Source organism: Chlamydotis macqueenii, chromosome 9 (genome assembly GCF_036417535.1).
Source record: "Chlamydotis macqueenii isolate bChlMac1 chromosome 9, bChlMac1.mat, whole genome shotgun sequence".
Taxonomy (NCBI): Eukaryota; Metazoa; Chordata; class Aves; order Otidiformes; family Otididae; genus Chlamydotis; species Chlamydotis macqueenii.
In genome coordinates, this window is record NC_141564.1 from 23,503,536 (window position 1) to 23,518,727 (window position 15,192).

Sequence of the window (15,192 nt, forward strand, 5' to 3'; positions counted from 1 at the left end):
TTTACCCTGGCTAGCCTTGTTTTGTTGTGCTCAGCTGCAGCTAGCTTCTTGAAAGTGGTCTTTGCTTTGGGATGGAAGGTGATAAACTGCAGGGATTCTTGCCCTGCTCTTTACACGTGCAATATAACAACCTCAAATCTCCAAGACACCTGAAAACAAAGAACTATTTTGAAGGATTTACTATAGTTTATTTTTTCTACTGCCACGTACCCACTGCACACTGCCACAAAAACAGTGTAAGTGTAAGTGATCCACATCAAACTTGTGCCGTATTGTTATCTAAGCACTTCAACAAAATCATTATGAATCACTTGAAGGACATTATGATCCAACTATAAACTATTAGTGACGCTTAGTAGTAAACAACTCTGTTACTAAGTCAAGTGTAGGGCAAGTATGAAAAATATTTGAACGTAGATGAAAGAATTCTAAGAAAGATAACTAAGTTGTATATTTGAGCAAATATGCCACTGATCGCATACAGCTTACATCTACAGATGAACCGACACCCTTCTGGTAGTAATGTCTTATTATTCCATTGCTCCTCTAAGGAAGAAGAAATCAGCACTTATTACAACTAAGACAAAAGAAACAAATTGACTGGAATTCCCTCTCAACATTCAACCATTTGTATCTAAACAGACGCACACCATTAGAACTTTTTAATTAGCAGCATATACAAATCTAATTAGGACCTAAAACATTTTAGCTTTCGTTAATTCAGATTTGCAATATTTCTATGGCTCCTGTCTAAATGGCACTTATCCATAAAGAATTCTGCAACGCTCTGAACATCATTCAGGGTGGATATATTCCCGATGATGAAATTCTTCTTCCTGGAGCTTACATATGAAGGGAATGCAAATGCAGTGCTCGTTTGTTGTTCAAACAACCATCACTCTGCACTGCATCCTCCTTGGGCTTTCTTGTCCAAGCAAGCTTCACATGGATGCTACATAACTGCAGACTTGACCAGGATGTTAAAGTTTTACCTGCTCTGCTACTCCAACCAATCTGAATGCAACCTTTCCCCTTCTATTGACATGGGAGCATATTCTCACCTTGGTAAATACACTTCCACTTTTTGCTTCTTCACAGAAGTAGCCCATTCATTAATCAATGAGGCTTTGACCAGTGGTTCCAAAGTGACTAGTGGAACTTCCTGTCTGGAGAGAACAATCATCATACTCATCTCGTCTCCCTCATATGGTATTTCCAGAACTTGATAGATACCACCTGCTTCATTGGAGCCATCACTGAACTCGCCTACAGAAAAAAAAAAAACAACAAAAAAGTAATTTTAATTATTTTCTTTTGGTTTTACTGGAGATAAGTGAAAAATAGAAAGCTAATATTAAGCAGCATTTACTAGATAGCAAAGATAAAAATTACCCTCTTTATTCTATTCTGTATAAATTTTATATTGGTTTCTTCATTGCAGGATTTAAGGCTTACATCTGCTTTCTTAAAGAAAACAAGCTTATGCAATCATATAATTTGTAGGTATCTTACTTCTGAATCTATTACCTAACTTCCACTGATTAGACAGAGAAGTCTAAAAGCTGTTAAGGCTGCCGAGACTTTCATAGAAATGGGCAGAGATTTTGTTTTTTTTAGGAGGAATAATTTGTCAAGGATGAGACTGAGTGAAATAGTGCCAATGCTAGACACTGTAGAACTCACTTGGAGTTCAAGCTCAAGACAAAAACAACCACTAGTTCTGCTCTTCAAAGAATCCCTATTCTACCTTTCCAACATTACAACAGTAACGAGCAAACTTTATTCATTTTAGTATTTGGCCCAAGAAATCTTTTAGTGAGAAGCAGGCCTAGCTCAATAATTGTAAAGAGGTGTAACCATTCTGAAATCCACCACGTGCCACCAAACACATAGCTAAAAAAGTAATCAAGAAAGAGGTCATTATAAATGTTGCTATCTAGCTATAATACACATGCACACACACCACAAAAAGATACAAAAATCAGAGTTCCAAACACTACGTGTAAAGTTGTAGGTGAGAGAACACACAACCATACAAATGAGTATTACTGCAACAAACTTAAGGGAAGACTTGGAGCTTTAGCAATTTCAAGCTGATAACTCACCATAGTAAAACTCTCCCTGCTGGTACATCATTGGAATCTGCACTTCACTTTCATCATCTTTAGTGAAAGAAAAAGTTCTTGTATTTTCAGGTCTGAACTGTGATTTCCAATTGCCTTTAAAGTAGATTGCGTTGATCAGAGCCAAATGAGTTAGGGGACCAAAATCTCTTGAAGACACAAAATCTTTGATCATATCTGAGAAAAAAACCAGCTGTTAGTCTGCATGTCAAATTGAGCATTAAATCAAAACTTAAGACAGCTTGAAAAATGCAAGAAAATAAAAAGCTATGCTAACATGTAATTTCCAATTCAGATGTTCCATTAAATCTCACATTAACTGCCAGTGTTTTGTAAAACTTAAACACAGAGTAGGTGCATAAGCCCTTCCGCGAGTACATGACAGTCAAGTGTTTCCTGATCGCTACTTGAATAAACCCCACAATGAAACCACGTGGGAAAGGGATCACCTAAGGAATGTCTGAACTGTATTATAGCACCAGTGTAACAGTATCATCTTAAGGTTAGAACTTCTACAAACTTTGGCTCAGATTCAAAGAAGCACTTAAATGGGTGCTTAATTTAAAATGTATAAGTAAACCAATTGGAATCTCACCTCGGCCAGTTTGGAAGAAAGCGTTCAGTTTCAGTAATGTCCTACTGACTTCAAAGTAAAGACTAATCATAAGAAAGCCTCCATAAATTCACAGCATTTGTTGCACTGACATTAGCTCTTGAAGAATAAGAGAGAAAAAACCATCTAGCATCTGCTCTGTTCATGGGAGGTATGTCAGCCGAGCATGGCAGCTGCTTTGCTCCTACTCCTCAATAAGTCATTTACATCAGAAAACAGTCTGTTACCTGCTTTAGCTCATCTGAAATAGCTTGCTTTTCAGCAAAATAATTTTGAATTTGTTAAATTTGGTGCACTGACGAGATTTGTCATTATTCTTGAAGAATTACAGCCTACTTCAGATAGCTTTCTTGCATACTTCTATTTTTAACCGACATTGCAATGCAAGGTGTTAAAATAAACATCCCTCAGTCTGATTATTACTTCTTAATCCATCTTTAAAATACAGATTAATTCTGCTTTCTGGAGCATATGACACTAACTGCTGTGAAATTTGTGTATCACAGGGCAGTATTTCTTCTGGGTTGCTGTTTGTCCTTAGTTTTACCTAGAACATTCTTAGAAATGAGCTATGACCCATACTGCCATACTCACTCTCTGTCGGGGAGAAAAAAAAAAAAAAAAAAAAAGGAAAAATTAGTTTTTCCATTTCTATCTGGTACATCATATTCCCTTACATTTTTCAGTCACATCTTGTTAATACACTAATGTAACGTTAAGAATTTTTCTGGGCAAAGAAACCTTGACAGTTATGTTTTCTACTCTGAGCCTCTCATCACGCTTAACATGCTGGAATTGGAAACCTGCCTGTCTTGTGTCCCTTTCCTAATCAGAAAAGGAACCTTCTCCGTCAGAGCTGGCAGGCAGGAGAGAATCAGATCTAGTGGTCAGAGACTACCAGGCTGAGGGACTGTTACTGTCGCAACCCAGTGCGAGGAGACCTACAGCTGTCTTTGTTCGCTCTGCACAGCTCCTTTCAGGGCAACGGTTATGAGCTTGGGCAGCACATGTGGCAGGTATTAAGTAGGAGAACTTGCTGTTCTTTTGAAAAGAAAGAGAATTCTACTTTTCCTTCAGACAGATACTACATTTCTCTAAAAACACCCTGCAATCTGCTGCATCACTTACTACATTTCCTCTATGTCTGTAGCTTGAGATAAAGGGTAGGATTTATTATTAATATAATAGCTGCCATTTTCCCTTGGAAAAAAACCAGATAATCTCCAAAATGGAATAAAAGCATTCTAAGTGTTTTTCCACTTTGGTGCCATACATTTCCATAAAGCATTATGAATTCTTAAATGCTCAGACTACATGGTGATAAGTCCTTACAGGGGATTCCAACACTTGCAAATTTACAACGGTACAACTGATGTCAGAGCCAGACCCCTGCTGAACTACCCTTAAAATACCAACCTCCAGAGCGTGCCAGATGAACAAGAACGAGATTATGCTTTGATCCCTACAACGGGGAAGCAACTTCACTCCCATACTTCGAGACTCTGCATGTATTCAGAAAGTGTTGCGTCTCTGGGATTCCACAAGCTAAGCGAGCACTACATCATGCAGATCTGAATACGCGTATTTACACTGGTAATTTTGTGCTTACTCCCCCACTGCAAATTTTTGTTGTGAAACTCAGTGACAGTCATCTTAAAATCAACTACTCTCAACTGCTATCTAGTTTCCTCACACTGGAAAAGATTAAACTACAAGGCCTGATTTTGTTGTTCAAAATTAGTTATTGTATTTCTTAGTATTCTATTTCTCAGCACCTTGTAACTACGAGATCCTCAGAGAACCACTGATACTCCACACATTCAAAGCATAGGCCAGTGACCCCTTTGCAGACAACTTTTCTGCAGCGAGCAACAGTACTTATCTATTTTTTTGTCATTTAATACCAAAATCAGTATTAAAATACTATTAAAAGGCCCACCATTAAAACATTCTCCTTCAGTGAATGCTACAGGTACTTTAAGATAGTAAGATGGGGGATAAATTCAGACAGATACTACTGTATGATTAGCAATGGCTCATGTGACTTAACACAGACCATCCCTGCACAGGGAAAACCAAAATAATTTCACAAAGAGTTAATAATTTTCACAAAGATACTAGAATTCTTTTTATGGGAGGAGATACTTTAGTCTCAAATAGAACAGATAATAGCCAAGGCAACAATTCAACAACATTCTATAACTCTGGAAACACAAACACATACTGCAGGAAGTATATAGAAGAATCACGCGGACTCACTATTTGTGTGATTCTCAACCCACTTGTTGATGTGGGTAGCTACAGCTGCACTTCGGCTGAAATCTACGTTCTCTACTTCAGCTTTAAAGTATTTTTTCACCAACTGCAGAAATTTGTCGCTGATATGAAATCCATTCTGCACATAGAGAGCGTTAGCAATATTCAGAACATAGTGACTTTCTTCAGTAGTTGCCATATCAGAAAGGTCCTGCAAGAAGGTAAACTCTTCACCTGAGGAAAGAAAAACAGATTCAGTGTTCCAGAAAATGTTATTCCATGGTTTTTCTGCTGGAAATTCAAAAGACATTTTATGCAGAAAAAAAAAAATCTTTTCCTTTTTTAACAAACTTATCTCTAAGCCTACACACACCTTCAGATCTGAGAGAACAATCTACAAGGCAGAACTTATTATTTAGAGCTTATTTTTCTACTACCTGTAATTAATGTAATTAATGAGACACTTGAATCTTATCACAGACAAAGCTATCAATGGTAATCCTTTAAACACCAGAAGAGTAATTAAAAAAAGTTATTTTTATAAGTCACACTTTTATGTTTTGCCACCACAAATCCTTAACAGACTTTTAATTACATCCTAAAAGCCAGTTGTTTAAGGAAAAATTAACTGCAAGTTTTGAAGCCAGTGACTTCCCCATAGACTTCTCTCTGCACAGACAAGCCTAGAATTTCCTGGGATCTTGTGTGTGGTAGTACAGAATCGTTTGCTTGGCTAACAAGGAATCCTGAGTAGAATTAAAATAGTCTGCTTTGAGACAGGAAGCTTGTACTGTTGCATCGTCTACTGGAAGCTGAATTTTCTAATTTGAAAACAAAAAACAAAAAAAACCCAACAAACAAACCAACCAACCAAACAACCCCAAACATAAAATTGAAAGCAATAATATATTCCAAGCAGAAATTCGCTTGTGGATCTGTATGCAACTTTATGCAATGCAGACAGAACATTAGCAACGTAGAATTAGGGTAAAGAACCTACAGGTTTTACCTACAGGAACCAAACAAGTTGTGTCACAGTAAGAGACATTTCCAGTTAAATTACTCATATTTCCATACTTAACTGCCTTCCTTTTCAGGTTTCATTATAATCCCTAAAAATCTTCTTATAACTCTAGAGGCAAAGACAAGCTTATTTTGCAGAAGGAAACCCAGATCACCAGTTAACCACAATTGCTTAAGAGATTCACATGCTCAAGCCAGGATCGTATGTTAGCATCTCTCAGCTTATACAGAATCCACCTCAGCATGCTCAGGCCATCCAACAGGATGCCAAGAAGTCTACTGATTAATAATCCATGGACGTGACCAGGCCATTTCCATCGTTGTTCAGGCATTGCCATCTGTTTCTTTAAGACAAAAAGCTCCACAGTGAAACATGGCTGAAAGATCTTACCGTTTTTTAAGTTGTCAAAACCCAAGGAATGCCGAATTTCTTTCAGAGTGGTTCCATGGGCTCCGAGCTCTACCATTCCCATGGCTATTACAATGCTCAGAGGAGAGAAAAGAATATTCTCATCTTCTCTTGCAGCTCGCAGATGATTGTAAACATTCACAGAGAGCTCAGCAATGGTTTCATCAGGGAAATTTGTCTTGAAGGCTTTGCTTTGCAAAACAAGCAAAGACAACAGTCCAAGGAGATACATGTCTTGAGATTTTATGATCTGCAAGATAAGTTTTAGAGAAACTAAAGTTAGACTTCTTTAAGTAATAAAAGATTCAACTTTAGAGAGAAAATAATAAACTTTTTAGTCTTAAATCCGCATGGGAAAAAACCTAATCAGAGTTCAATGCACAATTCAGTTATTTGGAGGAGACACCAATACATACACTGTTCAAACTGAAGAAATCATCTATTTTCAAAAAAAAACCAAAAAAACAACAACCTACTTCATTATGTAACTGTGGTTTTGAAATCTTTCAGTCACAGAATAACAAAACACAGCTTCCACAGAAAAAGACTTCAAAGACATAGCAAGACCTTTCTTATTTTTACTTTTTAATTTCGCTGTTGTTGCCGTTAAGCAATGCTGATCTGGAATTAGTATGTGTTTCTGTACTTTTTCACCAAGGAGACATACAAACCCGCATTTCTTTCATTTGACCTTCCATTAAGATGCAACTTATTCATCTAAGTCACTCTAAGCCCCAAACTATTTCAAGCACTGTAAGAGAGCCTGCTGACACCAGTGACAAACGAAATGTACCATGATGTTGCTCAGTTGCAAAACACATGGCAAGCAGACAAAAATTCTTTGAAAGAAAAATAAATCAATGCCTTAGTTACCAAACTAAATCCCTTTTGTTAGTAAAAAATGGTGAAAAGTTATGCTAGCTAAAAGACAGCATCTGCTCAGAGATCTTTAGAGGATGAAGTTATTGTATCCACCAGGGAGAAAGTACCAACAGGGGAAACAAAGAACTACACAGAAGAAAGGGTTAGCACTAACGCTTTTGACTAATCCATCCTCCAAGCTACTCTGAACTGCTTCAGTAAGCACCAGTTCTCACTCTATCGGTTTGGCTCATCACACAACTACTGGTATTATTAAAATTCCAGCTCTCGGAGTAGTGTATTTATATCTCCATCCTTCAGAATTTGCATGCAGTCAGCCCAAGTGCCTCTGCCTTACGCTTCCCAGCTCTCCTGGGTCTGCAGCTGCCACGGGTTGCTATACACCTGACACAGAGACCCTCGGTAAGCTTTGTACAACATTTGCATTATGCGTTCAAAGGACCATGCAGCATTATCTAATTAACGTGCACAACACTGAATGAAATACATAATTTAAGCATTATTACTCAAATTTTATAGCTGAGAAAATATAAAAAGCAAGAGCACACAAGCGTGCCTTGGCAGCAAGCGATGCAGTCACTAGTTAAGATTCCTCCAGTCCCCTAACCACGGATCAGCCTTTTGTTTACTTTTTCACGGAGAAAATTAAATAGATGAACCAGTGCAGCAATCACACATGCTTCAGGGGAACAGGACGGGCTCTCAGCGCAACGCAGTAGCTAGTGCCTTGTTTCTCCCCTGCCCCACACCTCCTTTCTGCCTACTGCTTCCATACAGGTATGAAATATGCCCCTTTTCTCCATTTCCAATAAGCCCTCCTCTGTGCTGGCATCACTTTATCTTTCTGGACTACCTGAACAATCTCCCTCTGATTCTTAGCAAGATACCAAAAATCTCCACCGAAGGCTCTGTTTCTATTTAAGAATGGCACAGAATAAGTCATATAAGCCTAAAGCACCAGCTTCACACTGTGCTTTTTATTTGATGACCACATATTTCAGTACGCTTCTAAAACTATCCAGCACTTCGCTGCTGCCCGATGGAAAAACACTTCAGTCTGAGCCACGACCATTGCTAGTCACTTCATAAAGACTGAGACAATCTTTTCTTGTCCAAAACATTATCAACACACCACAAACTTCCCCAATAACTGCTTTTCTTTTACACACAGAGCTAAGCTTTTCCCCCACGTATCAAGAACGATTTGAGCTCACTTTGTGACCTGACAAAGTTACAACAGACATAAGATAATCTCCAATTTAAAAAAAAAACCAAAATTTCCCCAGCCTGTTAGTTGGAGAGACAGCTATTCAGCACTCCATCGCTGACCTTTGTCATACGTGCTATTGCCAGACAGGCTTAAATAATCGTAGGAGGGAGGGAGAGGGGAAATCTGTACATCTTAACGAAGTGCTTAACGTGTAGGTTAGACTATCTGAATGCTAATAGAACATTTGGTATCAGACAATGCTACCCCACAAAGTTTTATACAAATCAAAGTCCACTCCTGAAAAGCTCCTCATGTGAAATAATCAAGTTACATTTAATTATTTAGTTGGACAGAAAATAGAGTAAGTACGAAATGAAGACAAACAAGATTTATATTGAAATCCTCTTGCAAGACAAAGTACTCAACTCAAACTTTAAATACATGCTTAAATCCTATTGATGGCAATGCAAGAGTTTAAGCTGTGCAGAATTAAATTTCCTAGTAGGAATGAACTGAAGTCAGAGAATCAGAATCATAGAACGGTTACAGTTGGAAGGGACCTTCAAAGGTCATCTAGTCCAACCCCCCTGCAAGGAGCAGGAACATCTCCAACCAGATCAGGTTGCTCAGAGCCCCGTCCAACCTGGCCTTGAACGTTTCCAGAGGTGGGACTTCCGCCACCTGTATGGGCAACCTGTTCCAGTGTTCTACAACTCGCATTGTAAAAAAATTTTTCCTAATAACCAATCTAAATCTACCTGCCTCAATTTTAAAACCATTACCCCTTGTCCTATCACAACAGGCCCTACTGAACAGCTTCTCCCCATCTTTCCTGTAGGCCCCCTTGAGGTATTGGAAGACCGCTATCCGGTCTCCCCGGAGCCTCCTCTTCTCCAGGCTGAACAGCCCCAACTCTCTCAGCCTGTCCTCATAGGAAAGGTGCTCCAGCCCTCTAATCATCTTCGTGGCCTTCCTCTGGACCTTCTCCAACTGGCCCATGTCCTTCTTGTGCTGGGGGCTCCAGAACTGGACACAGTACTCCAGGTGGGGTCTCACCAGGGCAGAGTAGAGGGGGAGAATCACCTCCCTCGACCTGCTGGCCACACTCCTCTTGATGCAGCCCAGGATGCGGTTGGCCTTCTGGGCCGCAAGGGCGCATTGCCGGCTCACGTTGAGCTTCTCGTCCACCAGCACTCTCAAGTCCTTCTCCTCAGGGCTGCTCTCGATCCATTCTCCGCCCAGCCTGGATTTGTGCCTGGGATTGCCACAACCCAGGTGCAGGACCTTGCCTGGTTGAACTTCATGAGGTTGGCACGGGCCCACCTCTCCAGCCTGTCAAGGTCTCTCCCCTCCAGCGTGTTGATGGCACCACACAGTTTGGTGTCATTGGCAAACTTGCTGAGGGTGCACTCTATCCCACTGTCCATGTCGCCGACAAAGATGTTGAACAGGGCCGGGCCCAACACAGACCCCTGAGGGATGCCACTCGTGACCGGTCTCCACGTGGACATTGAGCCGTTGACCACCACTCTCTGAGTGCGGCCACCCAGCCAACTCCTTATCCACCAAGCGATCGGTCCATGAAACCCATGCCTCTCTAGTTTAGAGAGAAGGATGTCGTGTGGGACAGTGTCAAAAGCTTTGTACAAGTCCTGGTAGATGATATCAATTGCTTGTCCCTTGTCCACCGATGCTGTCACCCCGTCATAGAAGGCCACCAAATTGGTCAGGCACATCAAGTCAAACAATTTAGATTTCCCCCCACTTCCCTTTCCACATCACTTTTAGTCTAGAGAGGTTTTCTAATGGAGTTCACAGTGAAGTTCTACACAGGTCCGGGGAAAAGGAAGAGAAGCGGAGAGGCAGGAACAAGCACTCAGGTATAGGCAGAGGATGCGACCAGCTCTTTGGCTGGAAGTGCTCTTGAGATATTTGTGAAAATATAGCTTTCTCACCATGCAGGAATAAGAGTACAATGTAAGGGAAGGTGTTTTAAAGCAAACTGAAGATCTGTGGGTGAAGGCTAGTGGGTAGGAGGCTGTGAAACAGAACAGACATCTGATCAATCCTTGCTAGCCAGTGTGAAAATGGTCTAATTTTATCCATCTAATCTAAGATGTCTCTGGTAAATTCTTCAGTTCAGTTCCTCTTGCAGTTCTGGTACAAGCATACACTGTTCTACTGACAACTGGGAATCCAGCTCTTAATTATTATTCTGGTCATAACAGTTACTGCTTCTCTGATTCTGCCTTACTTCAGGCTGCATTACTTCTGGTTTTATGCTTCCTCATGCCTCCTCATGCAGCAGGTCTTCACCCAACCACAGCTGAGCACTTATTATGGTGCAGCACGTTCTCAGCACCTCTCTTCAGTAAGAGTCAAGGGTACTCTGTTTTGTTTCCGCAGCCATACAGAGAGCATTTTTTTTTTTTTTTTAAATTGACTGCACCCTATTCACAAACATACTTTAAGTGAAGGAAATGAAGCTCAGCATTATGTAATGTATGTCCAGGAAGTTAAACAACTCCCATGGGTATCATCAAACTTTTTAGTCAATCTTTTTAGACTGTACTGCCGATGACTGAGGAAGAATCTGTCATTGCTGTTCTGCATCACCGAAATCTAGTTAAATAATACTGCATCAGCTGAAAAGGAGTCAAAGTCCACATTGAACAATGTTTACAAATCAAAACCCATCAGTTTCAAATGTTACTGCATGGCTACCTACATGAATAAAAAAGCTGTTAAAATTACTTTTACTCCTCAATCACACAGATGTTAAGACCAAAGATGTTAACTTCTTGTTTGGGAGCCAGTCTCAGACAGAATCGAAGCTTTGTTTTATTTTATCTTAACTGATGTGTGAACAGCACTTTTTCCTACCAGGCAATCGAAGAATCAGTGCAAATAGACACTCTCCTTGCAACAGTCTCTTCTTGAAAAACAACTGTGCATCACAAATCATCACTTGCTACAGAGGTTTGTCAGAGTATGTTTTGTTCTTGCTTGCAACTGTTCTCGGGGGGAAAAAGCAGCAACAGAACACTAAACAATGCAGCATCACTTCAAAAACCTGAGAAGTACCTGTACCTCCAGATGAGACATTATTGCACAGCTATACCTGGCAAATCTGACATTTACCACAACCTCAATGTAAATGGGCTTCCCTAACACACATATACTTTACTTGAACACCAACTCCACTCAGTTTGACACTCCTACATAATTCTTCTGGTGTTTCTGCTCTTGGTACAGAGACACAGTCATTTTGTCTGGGGGCTTCTTTTGCTTTTACACAATGTTCTGTACAGGATTTAAGTTTCTTGGAGCCATCTTAAATGAAGGTGCTCCTGTCTTTGATTTTTCTTTTTTTTTTTTGTCACTTCTATCTTAAAATAACAAGAAAGAGATTCCAGATATATGTTGTTCAGTAGTTACTTGTATTGAAGTAACAGCTAGTTCAACTCCTGTGAAATTTTTTCATTCAAAATTTCAGACACTTTCTATAAAGATTCCATCAGTCTCGAAATTCAGCCTACCACGTTTCCAGAACAGATCACAACCAGCTCAGTGTAAAGGCAGCATCGCTGTTCGTTTGCCCTGTGGCCAGCACAGATGTACTCCTGTACACGGGCAGAAGGTACATCAGTTTGAATAACGTTTGAAGCAAAAGATTCCTAGGCTAGGATACAGGTCTGATTAACTACAGCTCCTGCCTTTCTCCAAGCATAAGGCTGGAATGACTAAGAGGAAGCAGAAAAACATCGCCCCCTCACACCCACACCTCTGAACTATTCAGTTCGTTACATATGCTTTCAGAAAAATGGAAAAGGGACAAGCATCCTCCGTAAGCCAAGATATTTTGAGAGATATCATATCAACAAACTCAAACTGAGTTCCCAGACACAAAGTACTGTGAATTTTGAACCAGTAAGAAGAACTGGACTCAATGTAGGAAGGTGCCAAAAATTCAGTTAGGGGTTGAATTCTAGTACCTTTGTGCATGCCAGACAGGTTGAAAATAGGGGTTATAATTTCCTTGTCTTTTACACCTTTACAGACTGTGGGTTTTATGAAGAAACTCATTTATGGCTTTAAAAACCTATGAAATAAAACTGTGATACATTGCCTTAGTTCTTCAGCACACAGACTAAACTAAGATTAGTTGCTTTAAAGATTACTCTTGGCTACATGCAAGCTAAACACGAAAGGTGTGGGAAGCACAAACGAGAGAAACTGCTGATTCCTTCTGATCAGCGTATAGAAGAAAAGCAAGTGTGGTAACAGGACTGATTACACTCTCTCTTGTAAAGAGAAGCATCTGCAAGAACAGACAGAAGTCTGGCAGAACAATTGTATAAAGTGAGAGACGAATTTACTTAAGGAGCAAGCCTCGCTGGTCAGAGGAAAAAAACATTATCTGGGTAGGAGCTAGGTGCCTCCTCCTTCCTCTCAAATCCAACCACAATTGTATCATGCTTGTGACAGGTTAATCACAAAAGGATAAACAAGTTCGGTGCAATTCAGCCACTATTACTTTGCCAGTTAGTAAAAACATGACAATTGCTGCAGGCACCTTTACCCTAGACGATTTCTTGTTGGCAATCTTATCAAACAGGGAGGGACTGTGTAACTAGTAATAATAATTTAGAAAATCAACACAACTCTCTCTCCAAAAAGAAACCAGTGAATACCAGTTGAGCAGAGGAGATGCACTGAGCAGTTAAGAGGATCGCTAGCGGTTAACCAGGACCAGGTGGTGGTTGTCATGGCTACCCTGAAGGATGTGCAAAGGAGGTACAGCAGTAGGGAAGAGCTCCTGGTCCGGCTCAGGCTTGCCTCAGGCACGCTGCCCTGCAACAACAGGGGCATGTGGCTGCTACCACAAATCTCAAGATTCTTACAAAACCACTCAAAACTGCATCACCAGCTAGCGCTACTGGAGCTAAAGTATTCTCACTGGAACACTGTGGTTTTACCTCTAGAAAATCCCACAGAAGTAACGCGGCACTTCCTCCCGTGAGTTGCTTACTTTGTTCATCGTCCTCTTCCTCCCAATCATTCAGCCACTCTCTCCCTCCAGCACAGGGAATGACAGTGTACTCTGAAACAAAGCTATAACTTGAGTCGCCTTAACCTGAAAAATTCTCTCTTTTACACAACAAGTGAATGCAGGCAGGTGTAGAGAGGACAGCAGTGCAAAGGCTAATCACCATAATCAGCCATCTAAATGGGCAATCTACATCCTAGGAGGGCTGTACGGTCCACTTACACAGTTCCCTAGGGCATGCTTACACGTGGAGCTGAGATACAGGAGAGCCTGCCTGAACGTGACAGGAGCTAAAGGAAAGTACCAATTGTCAGAGCAACAGCTATGCAATTCATGAGGCATTACTGCTTACAGCCAGGAGAGTATATCCAAGGAAACGGGAAAATAACTAGATGTCCATAAAATGTTTTAGGTTACAGCCAGCATGGACAGTGCAAGCAGTACATGAAGGTATCTATAAAGTACCTTGGTTATTAGAAGTAGTTTGGTTATTGGAAGCAGTGACAATAATGCAAAACCAAACGTGCCTCTTGATACCAGGCAGGCACATAAATGCTAGCCATGACATGCATTACAGTTAGCCAGCAAGTCAACTCCATCATATTAGGGTATGCATTTACATTTTCTGTATGGCAAAATATGTTTATCCCTAAAAATGTTTATCCTTAGCTTATATAAGCATATGACCTTGCCAAACAGAGATTCTACAGACACATCTAGAATCATTAAGCTTGTTCGAATCTGCTTGTTTCAGACATGTGCAATGACATCCATATTTCCATCTGCACAAACATCAGTAATAAAGTTATGGGATTTTATCACCGTCTGTCAATTATGGAATCATTACCGTCTGGAGCAGGAAACCTTGAGGTTAATTTCATTAGAAAGCAGCACAATAACAATAGAGCAAATACTGGAGTATTTAAACCTCTACTATATAGTGACCAAGACAGAGTCATTCTTTAAGAAGTGTTTGGACCATATAAAACCTTGCTCTCCAACACACAACAAGGCATGCCCCTCAGGATTCTTTATTTTCATTTTTTAAATGAACCCAGAACACCAGCAGCTTCCAGAAAGCCTGAAAAGAAAATGGTGCACTGACAACTTTCATATTGACAACTTCTACCATTAAATCCCAAATGTTTTTAAACTTTCATGGAGCTTGGCACTCAGTCACTAACCTGCTGAGGCAATTATGCAAGCCAAAGTTGTCTTAATTGAGCTTCCTCAAGCATAATCCCTCAGCTCCAATTAAAAAATAAAAAGAGATGCTGAGAAGCCATGTCCAAAATACTTAAATTTGAATAGCCTAAAGCAAACATCTAAATCCATGTCTAGACAATTAAGAAAAGGAGGTCTTATTCCAAAAACTACTACTATAAGGCCTGCAATTGTGAGGACCCATATACAATGTCTCTATTTGTTTCTTCTGTCTAGAAGAAAAAAAAATTCAGAAATTCTTTGGCAGAGTGCTTTTATTTGTGACAGTTACAATGTGCCCCACAAAGGAGAAGCTATAAATAAGAAAACACAAACCAGCTCTGTGAAGGAGAAAATTCAAAGTATTACAGAATCCGGGGATTCTAAAGGCTCAGAATTTGGGGTGCGCATGTGGCCCTTCCG

General features: G+C 40.2%; 1 protein-coding gene across 1 annotated transcript in view; it reads right to left on the reverse strand.

Annotated features, from left to right (window-relative positions):
- The window catches only part of SERPINI1 (serpin family I member 1), a 48,494-nt gene that overhangs the window by 14,615 nt on the left and 18,687 nt on the right, over positions 1 to 15,192 (reverse strand). Inside the window, exons 2-5 of the mRNA XM_086754924.1 lie at positions 6,407 to 6,674; positions 4,996 to 5,226; positions 2,106 to 2,300; positions 1,062 to 1,266 (exon numbers count right to left, since the gene is read on the reverse strand). Coding sequence (XP_086611050.1) covers positions 1,062 to 1,266; positions 2,106 to 2,300; positions 4,996 to 5,226; positions 6,407 to 6,656 — 881 coding nt within the window. The 5' untranslated portion in view covers positions 6,657 to 6,674. The remainder of the gene's footprint in view (positions 1 to 1,061; positions 1,267 to 2,105; positions 2,301 to 4,995; positions 5,227 to 6,406; positions 6,675 to 15,192) is intronic.